At 43.4% G+C, this 21,145-nt stretch overlaps 2 protein-coding genes across 8 annotated transcripts; one reads left to right on the forward strand and one right to left on the reverse strand.

Annotated features, from left to right (window-relative positions):
* Positions 1 to 2,566: 2,566 nt before the first annotated feature.
* On the reverse strand, positions 2,567 to 4,196 carry LOC310818143 (rho-related GTP-binding protein RhoB). The gene has a single exon (XM_083688932.1). The coding sequence runs from the start codon at positions 4,018 to 4,020 to the stop codon at positions 3,430 to 3,432; it is 591 nt and encodes a 196-aa protein (XP_083545058.1). The 5' UTR covers positions 4,021 to 4,196; the 3' UTR covers positions 2,567 to 3,429.
* A 1,437-nt stretch (positions 4,197 to 5,633) lies between these two features.
* On the forward strand, positions 5,634 to 20,993 carry pum2 (pumilio RNA-binding family member 2). Of its 7 annotated transcripts, none has more exons than XM_083689048.1 (23): positions 5,634 to 5,714; positions 7,483 to 7,843; positions 8,851 to 8,919; positions 9,178 to 9,283; positions 10,155 to 10,342; positions 10,550 to 10,722; positions 10,875 to 11,193; positions 11,293 to 11,386; positions 11,645 to 11,752; positions 11,995 to 12,140; positions 12,325 to 12,445; positions 12,855 to 12,995; positions 13,327 to 13,632; positions 13,869 to 14,096; positions 14,317 to 14,584; positions 14,752 to 14,881; positions 15,087 to 15,221; positions 15,402 to 15,539; positions 15,886 to 16,011; positions 16,334 to 16,405; positions 17,627 to 17,748; positions 18,020 to 18,212; positions 18,400 to 20,993. In XM_083689048.1, the coding sequence occupies exons 2-23, from the start codon at positions 7,496 to 7,498 to the stop codon at positions 18,529 to 18,531; spliced, it is 3,663 nt and encodes a 1,220-aa protein (XP_083545174.1). In that variant the 5' UTR covers positions 5,634 to 5,714; positions 7,483 to 7,495; the 3' UTR covers positions 18,532 to 20,993. The 7 variants fall into 7 exon arrangements, with proteins under 7 accessions (XP_083545174.1, XP_083545177.1, XP_083545179.1 ...); XM_083689051.1 differs by having other exon boundaries at positions 15,087 to 15,215; XM_083689053.1 differs by having other exon boundaries at positions 12,004 to 12,140.
* The last annotated feature ends 152 nt before the right edge of the window (positions 20,994 to 21,145 follow it).

Here is a 21,145-nt window from a genome sequence, read left to right on the forward strand (position 1 = left end):
GCATCTGATTTGTAACCATCATTGCCTTTCAATGCTTTTATGCATATAATCAGTGACATCTTTCATACAAATGTACCCACATGCCCTATGTTTGAATGGTATCCTGTGGCCTAAATATAGAGCAGAAATAAATTACCTCATTGCCACTGTGTCCCTCCCTTACCCTTGATGAACAGACCGATGAGGCTGGGAAAAAGCTGAGTCACTGTAATATCCACAGGCCTTCGGTTTTGTTACTGGTATTCTCAGTGTTGAAAAGCTAGTGTTCAAATCATTAACCCCTTCTAATGCCATTAGAGATGTGACACATAGACACACGTGAATTACAAACAAATTACTGACATACAGTAGACACACATACGTTAAACAAACAAACTTAGCATGGAAGCCACATGAGAATTGTCATCCCTCAAAAAAGTAGATGTGTTCAAACCACTGCGAGTGGAATGAAAACATCTACTTTTTTGAGGGATGACACTCGCAGTGGTTTGAACATTTTGAAAAATCAGTTTGAAAAATGTGCATTCTAGAAATATTTCAAACTTGTACAACAACTTTGCTATTGCTGTTAACTGCACATTTTTCAAACATGTATACTGTAGAAAAACAGTGCTGGACACTGCAAGTGAAATAAATATGATTTAATATGAAAAGATGCTGTACTTATCAACTATAATATAGTACCTACTATATCTCAATATGTCTATAATTCACAGGTACACCCTGTCTATATGTTTCTCTTTGGTTTGAAACAAATTAGTGCTGCTGGATGAGTTGCAGAGATGGAGGCACATATTGATCTGTGTATTGATTGTACCGCTGCCGGCAATTGTTGCTTTTCCATCTAAAACTTTCCATTTGTTTCACTTTCAGTACCATTCACAGAATCATAGTGTAGTTTGTTGTGGTTTGGCCTGCAAAGGAGTGTGTCCTGAACTCTGATGCACAATTTTATGTAATTTTACTTTGTTTCTTTTTTCAAATTTACCTAGGACTGAGTGTTTTTCTTGATTAGTTTTTTAAACAATCATTACCAAACAAGTTTCCTTTACTATTTAATTTCTATGTGGGGAAAAACAACATTGTTAGGACCTTTAGTCCAATTGAGGTGAGTCCATATTGTCCACCACAATTAATTATAATTAGTCAGGAGATATGCATCTAGAGTAGAAATGTTATCATTATAACCATTATAACATTTATTTGTCACTTTTTTGTTCAGTGAATATTTTATTATACCTGATTGTGTATGAAAATGGGAGAGAGATACAGAAATAGAGAGAGAGAGAGAGAGAGAGAGAGAGAGAGAGGGAGAGAGAGAGAGTACATTGTGTTCCTATCTTGTACATAAATAAAGAGCCCAGCAACAGAACTCTAAAGGAGAGAATGTGACTTTTAAGTAATTGCAACCAAAAAAAGCGTCCCTGAAAAAGAGCTGGCTCCACCAAGCTCTTAACGTTACACAAAAGACCCCAACTGGCATTGGAGGGGGTTGGGGGGTGGGAGGACTTGTAATAATGTCTGCAATAGATGTTCAATCGAACAAGCACTCCCATCACATAAAGCACAGTTCCATAACACTGCCTTACACAGTATACATTCAATTTCAGGGCGTTTGTCTTCTAAAAACATGAAATACAACTAGAGAATATAGTAAACAAGTTGTAATCATAATGAATAAAACACATAATGCACATTCGCAATTTGCCCCTATTCTAACAGCTAATAGAATTATAATTTACTTAATTTTACTTGTATCCCACATGACAGTACAATACATCACTGAAATGCATGGATATTTACAGTACACTAACAAAATGAATAAACTACACATGGATAAAAACACAGAAACACAAATGTGGCAACTGAGCAGTCCAAACTTAGTGGTTATGACTATTGTATTAGTGTGCAGAGGAATAGCATGGGGGATTACCTGTACAGTAGAGTTATGTGTGTGAACGTGGGACTGTAAGATTGTGACTGTGTCTTGTGTGCTTTTTGGAGATTTTTCTGGATGGGGTAGCTAGTGCCTGAAATGAGATGCGAATAGTAAGTAGTGCAACATAATTTGAACTCATGACTTATTGTAACACACTGATAGGCCACACCCTGCCAAAATGTGTTGCCCCTGGTCTTACTTTTTGCTAGCTGGTTGCTGGTTGCCTGGAAAAATAAACACTGTTCCCTCTGAATCTGTATATCTGTGTGTTTTTTCTGTACTAATTCCTTAAGGGTCTTTCACCTCACTTTTACAAACACCAAGTGTTTCCTTCTTTGTTTCCCAACATGGTATATTAAAGCACCTCTTTACACTATTACACACCAGAGTATTTCAATAACAGACCGTATATGTACAAGGCTAGATATAATGAGATTGCAAAAACAATCTTGAGCAAAATAATAACTTTAATGAAATAGCCAATCTCTGTAAAATGTGAAAATGTTCATGCATATGTAGTAGGCAGGGCTGCACAACAATGTCTTAAAAGTGCCCAAATACTGACTGCTTGTATCTTACTTCCACAGCAGGGAGTCACAAGAGCTTTGAATGTGATCGAACAGACCGTACATTGAGATCATGTCTTTATTTAAAAGCATCAAACAATAGCAACAAACTAGACAACAACCTTGAGGACATAAAAAAATATTGCACTATGGAAGTCTTTCTGTTACTCCATCATATATACATACAGTATGCGAAATAATTGCATTCTTGCTGTACACAATGCTGCACAGAGGGTTATTCCTGACCTGATACGGTCATTCTACAAATGCAATGTTGACCATAAAAAAACACAGAAGGCAGGATGGACAGCCTATTTGATCACACTGTAAAAGCTGCTTGACAAAATTATGTCTAAGGCAAAAGTATGCAGAATGCAACACTACAAAACACTAATGTCCAATGCCTTTCCTTTGTGGAATTGAAATCTTGGCTTGAAAGCTGGGTTACACATAAATAAAACGTGACCATATCAGAGGATACAGCATTCGCAACAACTAGAGGTTGCGTGTTTTCCCTCTGAACCCACTGTTATGTGGCCTTCACAAATCTTTCATAAGTTGCCATCATACTGGTTGCATATCTTTTTTCTTCTTTTTTTTTCCATCTGTCAAGCCCTGATACCAATACTCAAGTGGATCATGATCAAGAAAGGCTATAGAATCACAGGCAACTTCACGCTTTACACAAACTTCCTCAGCTTGCATGGCGGCCTATCTGACATTGTGTAAGACGCAGTCAAACAGTTTAAATTGATGCGAAGAATAGACCCAGAGTGTCTATTAAATTCATCGGGTGACACATTAATTGGGTGACACGTGAACTTTATGGTCATGCGTATTTTAAAGCATAATGACAAAGATCTTGATAATGGGGTTGACAGCGTACACTTTTCATAAAAAAAGATCGCCCTTATAGCTGTTCTTTCATAACAACAGGCAGCAATTGGCACAACCGCTGGATGGTCCAGATCTCTTCTGTAAAGCTGCTCGTGTTGCTGTCTCGAACACCTCCCGCACGCCATCCTTCGTTTTTGCCGAACACTCCAAATAGTCATATGCGCCAATGCGCACGGCCATGGCTCGCCCGTCCTCTGTTTTCACTGGTTCTTGTTTCATTCTGGACAGCTCGGTCCTAACACTTTCGTCGTTGCGCAAGTCTCTCTTATTGGCAACTAAAATAATGGGAACATTGGGACAAAAGTGTTTCACCTCTGGCACCCATTTTTCGGGAATGTTTTCAAGGGAATCCGGGCTATCCACCGAGAAGCACATGAGGATGACATCAGTGTCCGGGTAGGACAGCGGGCGAAGGCGGTCGTAGTCTTCCTGTCCGGCCGTGTCCCACAGTGCTAGTTGGACTTGCTTGGTGTCCACTTCGATGTCCGCTACATAGTTCTCAAATACAGTTGGCACGTACACCTCTGGAAACTCGTCTTTACTAAATACGATCAGCAAGCAGGTTTTCCCACACGCGCCGTCGCCGACAACGACTAGTTTTTTACGTATATCTGCCATTTGTTGCTCTTAGAACAAAGACGTCGCCTTTCTTCCTAACTGTTGCTCAAATGTAACATTCGAAAACTATTCTATCCACTGCACTTGTACAATCTGCCTATCTATGTAGGATATTTGGCAGCGGCAAATCCGGCTCCAGTAAAATACGTTATGGCGCATTGAGTTCTGCTTCCCAAGTAGACTAGTTTCTTTAATAGTGCCAAGTGAAGCGCTTCCTTTATAAAGGGCATGGACGCTTTCCTAATATAGCAATCCAATCGGAAGTAGGGGGGTGAGATCATTATTTCTAAGGGAGAAGGTGATTGGATCTCGGCATCCTGCCTTGTTGGTAGGGGAGGGTCGTGTACCACGAGGAAAAGTGGATAATGGTGAGTAGTGTACGCATGGTGCGCCTACACAAGGACCGTGGTTACGTCTCAATAATCTTTCCTCTATTCCTCGCGTCCTCTCTCCTCGTTTCCTTCTCAAAAATAATATCTATGGGGAGTGAACTTTGATCAACTCCAATGCTTTTAGAGGACATGGCACCCCCCTATGTGCCTATGAGATGGACCCAATGACGTACACAGCACCCCTTTGTGCCTATGAGATGGAAAAGAGTTTGGTGTAGCACATTTCCTACTTCACATAACTCATTAAAAAAATAACAAATTGGTTATGATGCCATATTGATTAGACTGCATCAAGACATAGCCTTAGCCTAGGCTTACTACTAAGGCATAGCCATATGAAAAAAAGCCAATTTTTAAGATAGCTAACTATTGTGACTCCAGCCTGCCTTAGAAGACTTCCCAGACCAAAATACTAGGTCTCTTGGCCCAGGCCCATGACAGTTATAGAGTAATGTAAAATGGTTAATTATTAGACTATTTTATTTAAAGCCGAACAGCGTCATCTCTGCATATTCTGTACTTTATAGTACTATATTTCTATGACAGTGGAGGTCAATGGATGTACATTCCCAGGACAACAGCAACTCATATGTATACATTATAATGACAATAAAGACATTAAAGGCGAAGACAAATACGTGTTTTGTGGAGGAAATTGTAAGACCGTTGATATATGTAATATCTTTCGAAACCAAGGGGTATATTTCATGTGGCTTTGATGTGTCACCTAACCCAGATTGCATCACTTGTCCAGCTGTGATGCACAGTAGACATTCTATCTGTGTTTACCTACAATTTAGTTTTTTTGGATGTATCATGATGAGAATTATTTGGTGTTATATACATTTTATAGATAACGGCTAAATCGATGGATAGATGGATTGATCCTCATCGATTGATTTATAGGCCTACTTTACAGGCCTAATTATAAAACATGAAACCTGATCAGCATATAGTAGTCTAGTTTAGACTCACTACGGAATAATCATGACTATTAATCAAATAAATCATACAATTCATATTTGAATTACTGAAGAATTCTAAGTTCATAATTTGGGCGTAATTTGTAATATTTTGTTATTGCAAATAATGTTGCTTTGCCATTTCAGTGCGCAGGTCTAACGTACAATATGCATAGACTGCAGGGAGGGCACTGGCGTGATAGTCAAACTCCTAGCTACACTGCACGTTCAATCCTAAATCATTAAAACACCGATCTCCACGGAAACAAAACAATATAACCTGCTACGGTTTTAGCCCTGACGTTTTATAAACATCGATCTTCCCCCGAAACGACAGCGCGTAAGTACCTCCTAAAATTCTATATTGCACTATAGTGCGCATTCGGACTATTTGAAGCGTGGATTATTGCCGTGGTCGTTCAGTATTTCCCCCTTTTGTTTAGCGGGTAAGGCCCCTCTGTTTGGAACTTGGAGGGGGGCCATGTTGTTAGTGAGTGTGTAGTTACCCAGCAGCAGTGGTGTTTTGTTAATGCAGCTCACCAGACGACATTTGTATGTTTTTACTCGTTTTACGGTTTGCTTTACAGCTGTCTAACGCCGTGTGAACGACAACAAGCTATGTTTTCATTGTATGTTTATATATAATAACGTAGTGATTTTATTTCGCTGATTTAAATATCAAACTGAAAAGGTAAGAGGCCTTCCTTACTCTGCTAGCTAATCAACAAATCTGGCTAACGTTAGCAAACGGCTACATAGCTATCTTGCTAGTAAGGATTAGCTTCAAACACATTTTTTGTGATCAAGACCCAGGTTCATGTTAGCGTAGCTAGCTGGCTACATTGGCTAGCATTAGCTATGTCAGCCGGGCAGTTTTTCAAGTTAATAGCCTGCATTGTCCATGCCATTTGCCATTTCATTCCGTTGTCGTGAACGTTAGATAGCCAGCTAGAGAAATCGTGAACATAGCTAGCTGTGGTCGGGAAAGTCTAACTGCTGGAATGGAACGTTCCGGTTAATGAAACATTAGCTACTAAACACTCGTAAAACAAAAAGTTTTCAGTTCATAAATTAGCTAGCTATTGTTTTTCTACTGCGAGCTTATGATCAGTTAGGGAATTTGTGAAAGTTGCATTCATACACTTGACTCGACTTAAACTAGCTCCCATAACATGGGACGTTTTCGTTCCAGGGAATCGGGATCAGTCAACCCGCTAGGATAGCTAGCTAGCTTACATAATAGCAAGCAGTAGCTAGCAATTAGTTAGCTAGATAGCTTTCATCATGTAAATGTTTTTTCGACCTAGGTCCTCCAAAGAGCTGAACTATGTAACTCACCTAACTAACTACATGGTCCTCTTTAGTTCGCTGGCTAGCTAACGTTAGCTAAAAGTTCGCTGTTATATTTACTAGCGTGCCAATGTTCACGATACTATCGTCGATAGCCTGGCGAAGAAGAAGGCCAAACACACCAGTTATAGCTAGCTGTACTCCCTGAATGTGCCTGTTAGCTTAGCAGTAAGACAAGCTAGCGAATAATTAACGTTATAAGTTGGTTTCAGCCTCAGTTGCTACACACGCATCTGTGTTTAATCACTGCACATTATCGCGTATGTAAGCTAGTAACTTATACCTAGTTAAAGTAAAAATGTTCAAATGATCCGCGATAAACATCTTGACAGGGTTGCATTAAACAACAATACTTAATGCGATACAGTTCAATGCAATTGCAAAGCCGTGATGCATTTTGCGACTTTGATGGGATAACTAGCTTTTCTAAACCAATTGTAGACAACTGGACAATATAATTTGTCATCAATCTTCCTAAACTGTCTTTTGAGGAACAAGGCAAAAAGTGACCGAACACAGTCCCTATTGTCAAAATTATGCAAACACATTAGAAGGGGGGGGAAAAAATCAGTGATATCTATGGGGAAAATATATTCAGTAATATTAAGCATTGCATGTTAGGTTGGTTCAGCAGGCATATGTTCTGTACCAGTAAGTACACTAAGCTCTAACTGTAAATCAAGTTAAGTCAATCTGAAGATACTGTAGCTATGTGTCTTCATGAGATTTAACAAGTGTCTAAATGTCTTGCTCCACAGGTTTCCCCGTGGAATGAGCGTTCCATGCAGCATCCTAGGTATGAATGACGTGGCCTGGCAGGAGACGCGAGGTGGGATGCTGCATACAAACGGTGCCCCCGAAACTGGGGGTGTCCGAGTTCATGGAGGGGGATCCCTAGCCACGGTAGGGGGAGCAGGACCTGGAGGACCGCACCCTCTGCAGGGCATGGACCGGGGTGCCAACCCTACCCCAGGCACCCCACAGCCTCCACTGAGTGGGCGCTCTCAGGATGACGCCACAGTGGGGTACTTCTTTCAGAGGCAGCCTGGGGAGCAGCTGGGGGGTTGCACTCCCAGCAAGCATCGCTGGCCCACTGGAGATGGCAACCATGTTGATCAGGTACAATTATTTTCCCAAGCTCTACCAGCCTAATTTTGGTGTGAAATGTTAAGAGCAAACTTTAGAAGCCCTGGAATGTGTTAAACATGGGTATCATTTATGGTATGCTAGAAACGTCTATGCTCTACCACCCCAGTGGCACATCAAGTATCCAAGTGTGACATGAATTGCTCCAGCCAAACAGTCCAATCATTGGGAATCTGGAATTGATTATTTTCACAGATTAAAGCTAGTTTTAGATGGAGAAATGTACAGTTTCTCTATTGAAGGTGCCATCCTTAGGTACAGATATACATAATTTAACAGGTAATTCTCATCATAGAAAGAGTTCAAATATAAAAATTCTCCTTTTTTAGAGGTGAACATGAGTTTATATGCAAAATGTTTTCAGAATCCCAGAGCCTGTCAAAGGGAAAGATGGGTGTGTGTGTCTGGGGAGACATCTGTTATCAGTCGCACGAAGGGAACAGGCCTGGCTGATGTCTAATATCAATGGCTGACAATGAGCAGAACAGTCAGTGAGGATGATGGCAATTCCCTTTTCACACCTGAGGATAACAACCCTTGAAGGAATTCACTATTTGATCCAGTTTATACAGTAATGTTGTAAAGGCATTTTGCCTTTACATTTAAGTGAACCAGGCATTTTATGTAATATTATTAACCATTCTTTGAGATAACAACATGTTTCGAAATTCTATGTTTGCACAACCTTTCGCATTACTGAGGACTTTTTTTTCAGTGAGTGTCAAAGGCGGAGAGGCTTATTTAACAATTTTGCTATATAATGTTGAGTGTTCTATGTAAGGCGGTATGCATTTTGGACAACAGTATATGAATGTTTTAATATCTGAATGGAGTCAGGGGTCTACATCCAGTGCCTGTGAACTTTTAATTAGCATTCCTGCAACTTCCCTGTGATTTCCCAAACCATTATAAATTAGCGTCATATTCAGACTGAAAAATTGTTTAGGCCATAACCCCAACTTCGTTATGTTTTGTCCCAGGTTCGCACTGTGGATGAGATGAACTACAACTTTCAAGCTCTTGCTTTGGAGTCTAGGGGCATGGGGGAGGTAAGTTGTCAGACGTTTCGCAAGAAATGTTTTCTCACTTTTGGACAGTTAAAAGAGTTTGTTACCAAATTTAAAATCGTTTTGGAGTGTATATGATGACATTTAAACTGTTCTGTCTTTTCAATTGTGCCATTGCTTGAATGTAGAAATTCAGTGTCAATTTACTAGTCTCAGAATGAAATTCAAGCAGTTTGCTTTGTTAAGGCATAGTGTCTTGGAGTATCCACATGTAAGTTGACTTTTTGGTTTTCTTCACAGCTGCTGCCTGCAAAAAAACTCTGGGATTCTGATGAATTGGCCAAGGATGGAAGGAAAGGGATGCTCCTTGGAGAGGAGTGGAGGGATAATGCATGGGGAACTTCTCGTGAGTGGTTTTGTACTCAACTAGGCCTTTACTATATGGGAATTAGGGTTACATTTGCCTTATGAATTGCAGAAAACAGTCCAATTGCAACCAGTAACTCCTTGATTTGTAACCATGTCCCGTCTATTTAAAATGTTACGGTTACTTTGTGCTCTGTGTGAGAGAACTAAGAAGAAGAATATGGGGCCTTTTAGTGTTCTTTTGGAGCAACAGCTTTACATTTCAGCCTGTTAGATACAGCATTACCAAAATGCTACCACAGAGATGGGAGGAGCCAGAGGGTTCACTCTGCATCCGTTTCCGTCTGCAGTCTGTGAAAAATAAGCAGTCCTGACTGGAATTTATTGTTGGAAAACAATAGGGGGTGTGAACATTAGTTGTACACTATTTGTACATTACTTTTGTAATTTCTAGGGTCTTACAATAAATTCGCCCCACAGATCAGAACATGTTCACGCCAATCAGTTAAAAAAAAGTTTGAAAGTGACTGCGATATCCTCTGCCCTTTTTGAATAATTATCGATACGCATAAATAAAAACATTTGACACAATTTAAAATATCTTCCCCCTTACTTGCATTTCGTTGTCGAGCTACTTCCACAAATGTATTGCGAAATATGACGCATATCACAGAAAAACGTTCCTCCAGTTGCTACATTTCCGGGGTGGACAGCAGCTTCCATTTGATTTACCCACTTCTTTCAACTATCTTTTTAATTTTATAATCTTGAAAATGTAACTACTTCAACTGCAACTATAAAAGGCTTTTGTTTGCATTCTCAAAGTTTTTGCTGAAAGCAAAGATTCCCGAAAATTGTTTACTTTTTAACTATTTTTATTCTTACCCCTCCACCCCATTCCTTTGTTGAAGATCATTCAGTGTCCCAGCCAATCATGGTGCAACGACGACCTGGACAGGGTTTCCATGGGAACGGCGATGCAAGTTCCGTGCTATCACCTCGCTCAGAAGGTGGTGGCCTTGGCGTCAGCATGGTTGAGTATGTCCTGAGCTCCTCCCCGGGTGACAAGATGGATGGCCGGTACAGGAATGGTGGCTATGTAAGTTGAGGGTCCCTCTCGTTTTCTGCCGCTCTTTTTTCAATAGTGACTGTTCTTTTACTCCACTTATTCCAGAAGTTCAATTTAAAATGAAACTCTAAACTGTCAAAATACCGTAACTTCTAATGTGCTCTGATTGAGCTTTAGGTTAAGTAGGGTGTTTGAGGTTCAGGTTAGGTAGGATACTTATGTTTCTGAGTTTTGTAGGGTGGAGGGGATGCTGACCCAGACGGGAGGGAAAAGGGCGACACCCAAGACAAAGTGTCCCCATTCGAGGAGGACAAGAGCCCAGAGATGAAGGTTGGAGAGGAGAGTGACGCGTCCAAAGCCAGCGGGAGAGGCCTGCTCAATGGAATGGACAGAGACTGCAAAGACTTCAAGTATGGGTACTTTTTTTTGTCATCCTTGGTTCTGCAATGTACAATTGTTTACACAGTTCATTTTTTTTGTTAGACAATTTGCTGGCAGACTATTGTGAATGTGGCCATATTCTACTCAGTGGTAATATTGTCTCCTTTTTTTGTTGCTCCAGCCCAACCCCAGGAAGTCGCCAGGCGTCCCCTACTGAGGCAGTTGAGAGGATGGGCCAGAGCCAGGCAGGGCTAGAGATGATGGGTCAGCACCAGCATCAGCACCAGCACCAGCACCACCCCCATGCCCTCCAGCCCCAGAACCTGGCCCAGAACAAGGCCCCTGCAGAGGACTTCCAGAACCAGGAGGTGCAGAACATGGGTGGCATGGAGCAGCAGGCAGGGGTGGAATCCCTCCAGTTTGACTATGCCGGAAACCAGATCCAGGTGGACTCCTCCGGCACACCAGTTGGACTGTTTGACTACAATTCCCAGCAACAGGTACGTTGAACAATGAACGACATTTCCCAAAGTGTAGCAATAGACCTGAGCACTGTGTAAACTCACCATAACACTCAACCATATTTGTTTTGTGTCCAGTTGTTCCAGAGGTCCAACCATCTGACTGTTCAGCAGCTCACTGCCGCTCAGCAGCAACAGTATGCCCTGGCTGCAGCCCAGCAGCAACATCTTGGTAAGTTGTTTGTGTGTATACGCACACATCTACAGAATACAAATGATCGTAATAATGAAGCGTATAAAGTTGTCTCCACATGTGGCGCTCAGTGCGTTAAGTTGGGTAGGAGTTTGAATGTTTCATTCGCTTTGAACATTTTGTAAGTCAAATTGTTCAGCATGCAGTACCGTACAAGTTTGGTTCGCTGTGTTTTTCGATGTCGGTATTCAATATGAATATGGATGTTTGACATGGTTGGGTTTTTTTTTTTTGCAGCAGGCCTTGCTCCGGCATTTGTGCCAAACCCATACATCATCAACGCTGGACCCCCTGGAGCAGACCCCTACACTGCTGCAGGACTGGCAGCAGCCGCCACACTGGCAGGTCAGCACCTCAGACACACGCTTGTACCCCATCCACAGCACTGGATCGTTCCCACTGTCCTTGTACTGGCTTTTGGTTACTTATCCACAATTTTGGTTTCTACCGCTGCAAGCAAGCAGTCTTTTATGTTTCAATGCATGCAACAATTGTAATTCATTCAGGTTCCATTGCAAGTCATGCAAAAAGTTTTACCGTAGCTGTATAAATGAACATGAAATTCTGATACGACTTCCTTCCTTAAGGGCCTGCAGTAGTTCCTCCCCAGTACTATGGTGTTCCATGGGGCGTGTACCCAGCCAACCTCTTCCAGCAACAGGCTGCGGCAGCTGCCAATCACAATGCTAACCAGCAGGCATCTAATCAGGGACCAGGGCCGGGACAGCAACAGGTAGGCGTTTTACTATGCAAATCAGCTACATTTGATAACAACGTCGAGCATTTGATCGGCAAGTTATTGATGAGTGAGCATTCATCGTCTCCTTGTTCTGTACGTTTGCCCTCTTGTCTTTGACAATCAGAGGTCATCTGGTGGACAAGTAGGTTATGATGTAAACCGTGGCTCTTTCTTCTAGGTGATGCGTGCAGGGACCAACCAGCGCCCCCTCACACCTGGACAGAACCAGCAGAGCCAGCAGGAGTCCATGGCAGCAGCTGCGGCTGCTAACCCAGCCCTGGCCTACGCAGGCATGTCAGGTCAGTGATGTATACGCAGCTGCATGAGTATGTAACTCGTACATGCACTCAAAACAGGCTAAGAGCTTTCTGCAGTAGCGTGAGATGAAAAAGTAGCATTTGAATATCCACATACTGTGCCCTAAGCCTCAGCTCTGAAGGCGTGTTGCGGGTTGATCTGTAGCCCACCCAAACAGGCTGAACAGGCTTGCAAGGTGTTAAAGGGGGTCATATGTAAACCTACCTGTCTACCTTCATGCACACGCTCATACAGGCTGTCAGTTTCTCCCTTCTGATCATCATGCCAATAAGATCTCACTCTTCTCTTTATTAGCAAACTTATGGACCCTGAACATACAGCTAGATTTTCTAGAACTGATCATCTAGGTTTGTGTATGTCATTGTTTCACCATGTACTATGTCTTTCCAGGTTACCAAGTGCTGGCCCCTGCAGCTTACTATGACCAGAATGGAGCCCTGGTGATGGGCCCTGGGGCCCGTGCTGGTCTTGGTGGGCCTGTCCGTCTGGTCCAAACCCCGCTCCTCATCAACCCAGCTGCGGCTCAGGCTGGTGAGCACTGGCTTACCTTTCAATTCCATAATATTGTGTTGTGTGAAGAGTAGACATCGTAGCTATTCACAGGCACTGTGCTGCCGTTTTCTTAATGTGTGTTTTTCTGTTTAGTAAGACGCAAAGGTGTTACATCTGAGTGGTATTTTGTATACATTGATAGATGCAAAGCGCCTACCAATTAGCTGTCCTCCAAATTTGGTAGTTTCACAGTGGTCACACTACTATGAACTCAACCTCCATCCTCTCCCTATCTGTACCACACTGAGCCAATTTGACCTGGTTTTGCTCTGCCTCTCTTTCTCTCCCGATGCGCTCTCTCCCCCATTAGCGGCTGCGGCGTCACAGTCTGGCTCCGGGAACAACATGTCTGGTGGTCCGGCCAACGGTATGTACCGCTCCATGCCCCAGCAGCAGCAGCAGCAGCAACAACAGCAGCAGCCTCCCCCCCAAAACAGCGGCATGCCCTCCAGCTCTTTCTACGGTTCCGGCTCCATGCCCGCCAGCTCCCAGAGCAGCTCTCTGTTCTCCCACACCTCCGCTGCCCCACCGCAAAGCTCATCCCTGGGCTTCAGCAACACTGGAGGCTCCCTGGGCGTGGGCCTGGGCTCTGCTCTCGGAGGCTTCGGCTCCTCAGGTAAGTGACAGACCAAAGGAGGGGGGAGGTACTAGACCTGGAACTTTGGACATTGCTCTTGACAATTGATTAGCATTCGACCAAGTCAGTGCAATCCTGAATCGCATGTTTGTCACCCCCCTTCTTTTTGATTCTTTGCTGTCCTCCCTCCTCTTGCTCCTGTTCCTCCTCCCTCTCTACCTCTCACCCTCTTTCTCTCTACACCTAAACATTTCTGTCCCTTCTCTGTCATGTAGTGTCAAGCTCCACCAGTAGCAGCGTCTCTCGCAGAGACTCCTTGTTGGCCAGTTCTGACTTGTACAAGCGTGGCGGCAGCAGTCTGACCCCCATTGGCCAGCCGTTCTACAACAGCCTCGGCTACTCTTCCTCACCCAGTCCCATTGGCTTAACACCAGGCCACTCCCCCCTCACACCCCCGCCCTCTCTGCCTTCCTCTCATGGATCTTCCTCCAGCCTTCACCTGGGTAAGACATTATGTATGTTTGTGAGTAGAGATTGTGTTGTGTCTGTGTCAGTAATTCAGTTTTGCAGGAAGTCTCAAGTTTTTATGTACACGTGCAGGTTTATGACAAGGGAACCTTCTGATGAGAATCACCACCTATTTGCTGCTACACTCAAGCACTACTACCGTTTGTTGCTATTCAGTGCGACAATGCCACTCAAGATTTCCCCATTGTAACACAGGTGGCCTGACGAACGGGAGCGGGCGCTACATCTCTGCTGCGCCAGGGGCAGAGGCCAAGTACCGGAGCGCCGGCGGCACCTCCAGCCTGTTCAGCTCCAGCAGTCAGCTCTTCCCCCCGTCTCGTCCTCGCTACAGTCGCTCCGATGTCATGCCTTCCGGACGCAGCCGTCTGCTGGAAGACTTCCGCAACAACCGCTTCCCCAACCTGCAGCTCCGCGACCTTCCCGGACACATGGTGGAGTTCTCTCAGGACCAACACGGGTCCAGGTACGTCATGCTCGCTCTCTCACACGCTCTCTCTCTCTACAGACACACACCCAAAACCAAAACTCTGTCACACTGTCCTCAGCACATATCCCCCTCCAGTTAAGTATGATTTGAGTTTATTGTTCACTCTTTCTCTTAACAATGTCATTTTCCCTGTCCCCCTCCAGGTTTATCCAGCAGAAGCTGGAGAGGGCCACTCCTGCTGAGAGGCAGATGGTGTTTGGTGAGATCCTGCAGGCGGCATACCAGCTGATGACTGATGTCTTTGGGAACTATGTCATCCAGAAGTTCTTTGAGGTTGGGACAATTTTAATTATTAACATTTAAACTGTAGCACCTGGGCATAAAACCTGTCTCGCCTGTATTGCCTTGGGATCGTATTACGAGCATCAATTCAGTATTTCCTCGTCATTTACAAAGACAGTAAACCCATAGGTGTGTGGTTTTAGTAAGCCGTAAAGTGAACGTTTGTTGTGCGTCTCTGCTGTCTTGTCTTGTGCAGTTTGGTAGTGCAGATCAGAAGCTCGCTCTGGCGACACGTATCCGTGGGCACGTCCTGCCCCTGGCACTGCAGATGTACGGCTGCCGGGTCATCCAGAAAGCCCTGGAGTCCATCTCCTCTGAGCAGCAGGTAATTGTAAGTGGGATTTTAAATTATCTTCTTTATACATATTCAGTTTATCCGTCACATGGATAACTGCCTGTATTATTGGGGCGTCCTCCTTCTCTGGAGCTCGAGGAATGAGCATTCAAGATGAACGGAGTGACCAGATTGACACCTTGGCCTAACTCCTCTCATACACATTACCCATATCAGAGTGACATTGTTCGTGAGCTGGACGGACACGTGCTGAAGTGTGTGAAGGATCAGAATGGGAACCACGTGGTGCAGAAGTGTATCGAATGTGTCCAGCCCCAGGCCCTACAGTTCATCATCGACGCCTTCCAGGGCCAGGTGAGTCTCTTTCATCATAACACACATAAACGCAGCTGTCAGTAGTGATGGGGAAAGGTGCTATCTGAATCTACAAACAAAGCTGTCATATTTGTAGACTTTTTTTTTTTTTTTCTCCTTACACTTTCTACACCCCTGGACTTCATTGCAGGGAGGGACATGTCCAGTTTATAGGCTTTTTAAGTCTTCTGTGGCCAATGACTTAATCAAATGTTGCTTCTCAGATTGGATTGAATCCCCAGCCTGTGATCTCTTACGGTTTATGTGCTGACTTCCAGTGGTGAACCAGACTTCTGGAGGTTTTGTCTCATATCCGTTGTCTCCTTGTTTCTCCCCCTCCCTCCAGGTGTTTGTGCTGTCCACCCACCCCTACGGCTGCAGGGTCATCCAGAGGATCTTGGAGCACTGCACCCAGGAGCAGACCCTGCCCATACTGGAGGAGCTGCACCAGCACTCTGAGCAGCTCGGCCAGGTAAGCAAGTTGGACTCCCCACCCCCTGTTCTCTTCCGACACACACACTAGCTTTTGATTGTTTGATGTCATGAATGACTTGTAAGTTGGTTTTGTCATGTGTGTGCGTGCGTGCGTGCGCGCGTGTGCATGTTTGGTATTTTTGTTGTTAAGTTTTCATTGTTAGCCTGGTAAATTTGGCTGTTTTAGGCTGAGCTCTGTTAATGTTAATCCATTGGTTAATGGATGTGCATAAGTGTATTCATGCTGCCAGTTATTTCTGACTCTGACCTATGACATGATGATGATTAAAACACCCCCTGCCCCCACTTATTCCATCTAGAAATATCAAGGCGTTTCATTGGAGATGACACCCAAAACATATTATACAGTGTCCAGCGATGCACTGTTCAAGGTCAGAGCAATTCGCCTCCCTCACACGCGGATGTCCTTGTGTTGTTCTCTCTCTCTCTCTCTCTCTCTCTCTCTCTCTCTCTCTCTCTCTCTCTCTCTCGAGCCTGCTTTAACACATAGAGAGGCCTTTCCTCCAACTATTCCCTCTTTGCAGGCATTTCTCTAACACACAGAGCACGCCTCTTCCTCCCGCCGCCTCCTCCTCCCTTTCCTTTGCTTTTAAAGTCTTTCTACCACATAGAGGATTCACAACACTGGCTTGACTGCTCTGTTTGATACTTCCCATCTTAGGTCAGGGATGCCTCCTGATCCACCTGTTTTCTCCTTCACTATTTCCTTCCTCCTCTGATTTCACTCTGAATGCTTGGTAGAAATACCTCCCCCCCCCCAAGAGCATTTTGCCACAATTTGGACCTACGACATTGGCATAGTAGATTGTTCAGTCTGCTTCTAAGTTGATCTAAACTTAGATGCTACAGGATTTTTGTTACGAATTGAAAGACTAAGCAAGTGTTGACTGCATGGTTCATGATTTCTTATCTCATTAGACCACAGTCCTCAGTTTAAGGCCAAATTATTTTGCCCACGGGAGTGGGGAGGCGTGCCCATCTCTGTCCAATCTGGGGAGGGACATGTGGCTGAAAATATACAAAATATCCTGTAGCATCTTTAAGGTCAAGGAAGATCGAGCCATAAAGTAGATTGCAATTAAGCAAAATGATGAGGAATGTTTGTAAAGCAAATTATGTGATTGTCGTCTATCAAATGAAAAGCCTGCTCTAATATGAGGCATGTTATTCATTTGAAATGGGCAAATGTTTGTTACCTGGTCAGGTGAGTTTAAGTGTTTCCTGCCATACAGCCGTAGGTGTAAGTTCCTTCCCTACAACCACACCCATGAATGTCTATCACCCATCCCTGAAGGGGCAAAGATGTTGCTGGTTGCTCATTGTCCTGTCTTAAAACTGGCAGCATCTCCTTTGTCTAATCTTCTGCGGTGATGGTAGAAGACACATGGTAGCCTATTTGTTGAAGTTGATCAGTTGATGCGGGGGTGGGGGGAGGGGGGGGGGAGGGGTCATACATTTATTTCACAACAATCTATCAGACGCACAATCAGAGAATCAACGCATGAGTAATGTTGATTTCAGTAACAGGATGTACCCTTCCTCTGTGGTGAATGGAAATGTGATCACACTGCTGCTTCCATTGCCCCCTGCAGGATCAGTATGGCAACTATGTCATCCAGCATGTTCTAGAGCATGGGAGACCAGAAGACAAGAGCAAGATCGTGTCTGAGGTCCGTGGGAAGGTCCTTGTTCTGAGTCAGCACAAATTTGCAAGGTAAGCCAACCCTCTCTTGTCTCCCATCTTATCTTTCTCTAGGCCTGTACCTTTCATGGCTGCCGCAATTGATTCTATTCCCATATGTAATTGCAGTATCTACAAGTATCTCAACTGGAGATATTTATAAGACAATATTCAATAAGTCCCTTTTTTTTTTTTTTTTTCTATTTGGACCCCAGGGCATTGTTATTTTTTGCGGTAGTCAGTCATTGTTTATCTGGTAGTGGTGTGTTCACCAGAGCGCCTCTCTCCCTCCTCCTCCTCCCAGTAACGTGGTGGAGAAGTGTGTGATCCACTCCTCCCGTGCAGAGAGGGCCCTGCTGATAGATGAGGTGTGCTGCCAGAAGGACGGCCCCCACAGCGCCCTGTACACCATGATGAAGGATCAGTACGCCAACTACGTCGTGCAGAGGATGATCGACATGGCTGAGCCCGCCCAGCGCAAGATCATCATGCACAAGGTGAGCAAAAAAAAAAAAACGATGCAGCCGTCCTAAACTTTTAGTTTTATTTACTGTCGTCAGATCTCATTTGCTTCCCATCTAACACTGTACAATTTGTAACCTGGATATTTTGGGCGGTCCCTACAGATTGTATAGCGAGTGAACTCATATTTTACTCTTTTTTTTTTTCTTTTTTTTTTTATAGATACGGCCCCACATTGCCACCTTGCGCAAGTACACCTATGGGAAGCACATCCTGGCCAAGCTAGAGAAGTACTACATGAAGAGTGGGTCCGACCTTGGTCCTATCGGTGGCCCCACCAACGGCCTCATGTAGGGGGGGATCCCGTGTCCCCTGAAAAAGACCAGAGTAGGAGCCCTCCCTCGCCCCCTTCTTTTATCTAGTTATGTAGAAGGCGCTCCTGAACCATCAGGGTTTACCTTTGACACCCTCTGTTGTCCCATTTTGGGGAATTACCAAAAAAAAAGAAATTCAACTTCACCTAAGAATGCTGTGACATCTGACCCTGCCACTATGCCCCCCCTTGGTGCAGGTCCCCTATGTGGCCACCTGGGGGCACACTGTCTGCAGGCAATCTCCCGGGTAAAGCACAAACCCCTTGTTTATGATGTAATTGATGTAACTGACTGGTTTTCGTATATAATCTTGTACATTTAGTTTTTTACCTTGTAAATTCTCTGTAGAAAAAATTACACATTTGCTGAAATTTACAATTCTTACAATTACACCAGCAAGTGACTTTATAAGGCCAAACTGAGTGATCCTTTTAAAAATGTCCATTTGTTTTTGTACCCAGACTTACTATGATCAGCTGTTTTAATTAAAAAGCCAGGCAATTGAATATATATATATTCTATATATATATTTCTACACAATCCCATGCACAAGCAATGGTACCCATGCCAAAGCAGCTGATTGATTCATTTTTACTAGCACTACATAGTATGGATAGATATGAAACCCTTCTGTCCAGTGATGATTACTATGTCTCCTGTGCCAATGAGTTAGTCATCCATCGGTCCTCTGGACCAATTAAAGTGCTTTGCTTTGGAGAGCTCTGTGCTGAAATTTGGGTTGTCATCCAGTGGTGTGGCTCATTCTGGCCTCTACTTTGTTGCCTCCTTATCTCATCAGTGGGTGTACTCTTTTTCTCCCCCCTCCACCCCCCCGTTGACACAGCTTGCAGTTTGCTTGATTTGACTGTCCGCTCCATGCGATGAAACGTGTCGGTACTTAACAGTGCAGACTGTCAGACTCATAGGCTGTTGGTCAAATCCAGAGGCGGTGACGTTTCCACTGAGCCCTACCTTTACCGTCTTACTCTTATGATTTTTGCCGCTCACTCAATGGCTGCTTGGGGCTTGTTCCAGACACGGCTACCATAGACGTAATTCTCTTTCAGAAGCAGAGCATGAGGTCAGGTTGCATAGTGGGAGTTTAACCTGGCGTAATCTTTACATGAAATGACCGTAGTGGGGCTCTTCGGGGGTATGGGTGGGAGTGGGTAAGCATTGGCATGCTGTGACAGGTTTTTAATACTTGGAATGATTTTTCTTTATCATGTTTTGTGGAACATCTTATCTGTCTTGTAGTTTGAGATGAACACTGCCCTAGAAACGGTATCTTTATGTACTGAATATCATCTCTTGCATAGAAGTAGTTTAGCAATGTATAGCATCTTTATGTATGAGTAAATATTAAATTGTTGCTTTTGGGTAGGGGACTTAGGGTAATGATGGTACCCCCACCGCCTGCAGTTCAGAGTAGTAGGAAAAGGTTTTTGAGAAGGGCTCATCCCATGTTTGTAAAGCTTAAAGTATATCTGGGATTGGGGGGTGAGCTGTGGACAAAAGGATTCTTGACATGGGATTGCAAGACCGTCATGAGGTTGACTTTTTGTTCAGTTTTCTTTTAATTTTGGTCTGAATGTGCAAGTGAGTTGCAGGTGAATGGAGGCTGGTGGGGCCATCAAAAGCTATACAACTCATCTGTAATGCTAGTAGTGATGGCTTTTGTTTTTTGCTTCATATGAATAATTGTAGAATACATGTAGTATATGTGCAGGTAATAAGTGTAAGTTTATTAGTTTAATTGAAATGTCTAGTTGTGATGTTTGACAGGCCTTGCTAAATTGGTAGTGATGCTTTTATTTCGTCTGTACAGTTGTACATTTGTAAACGTTGATGCTGTAAATGGGATGTCTTTTACACTTTGGGGGAAAAAAGCAAAAATGTGCATTTTGATGTGTGTATATTCATCACTCCTTTCCCCTCGAATATAATGTATACAGTTTTATTTGATCAAGCGTTATTTTAAAAGAAAACTTTTTATGGCTTCACAATCTGACATGTTTTTTTTTTGTTTTTAATCTGTTATGGGAAAGGTCAGCCTCGATTTGTACTCGGAGCTGTAAGATCTTCTGTTGATAGTCTTTCTGACGTGTGACAGTAAAAAAACAAAACACCAATGCTCTGTACTTAAAATGAGGCTGCTTCTAGTCCTCTCTGCTACCATGGAAACTTCACAGGATATGACAGAATTATTTTTGTACAGAAGAGTGCTGTATTTTGGAACAGCCACTACCTTGTAAGCGAAAGAAATGTAAGATATTGTCAATTATATAAATATGAACATATGAGTTTTGTCACACTGTCAAAGTCATGTACATTTTCAGGTGGCCTTATGTACATTTCCAGATGTTAGATGAAGAAAAAAAGAACTCATTTTTTGGAAGCAGAATTGTGACTATGTATGATTAAACCGTTCTTCTAACATTTGATTTGAGTTCTGAGCCTTCTTTCACACATTTCCAGATATTGTTGAATATAGCGCTTATTTCTGAGCAGAACATTACCTGGCTGTTTTGAGTCCGAGGGCCTCTATGGTTGATAGATTTGTATGTAAGGAATTTCTGACCAAAAGTTGTCCT

Source organism: Argentina silus (genome assembly GCF_951799395.1).
Source record: "Argentina silus genome assembly, chromosome: 17".
NCBI lineage: Eukaryota > Metazoa > Chordata > Actinopteri > Argentiniformes > Argentinidae > Argentina > Argentina silus.

Coding starts and splice junctions, on each gene's coding strand:
- LOC310818143 (XM_083688932.1), bottom strand. CDS start 4,020: ATGGCAGATATACGTAAAAAACTAGTCGTTGTCGGCGACGGCGCGTGT.
- pum2 (XM_083689048.1), top strand. CDS start 7,496: ATGAGCGTTCCATGCAGCATCCTAGGTATGAATGACGTGGCCTGGCAG. Junction 11,753..11,994: donor AGCAGCCGCCACACTGGCAG/GTCAGCACCTCA, acceptor TCCTTCCTTAAG/GGCCTGCAGTAGTTCCTCCC. Junction 12,996..13,326: donor CCCAGCTGCGGCTCAGGCTG/GTGAGCACTGGC, acceptor CTCCCCCATTAG/CGGCTGCGGCGTCACAGTCT.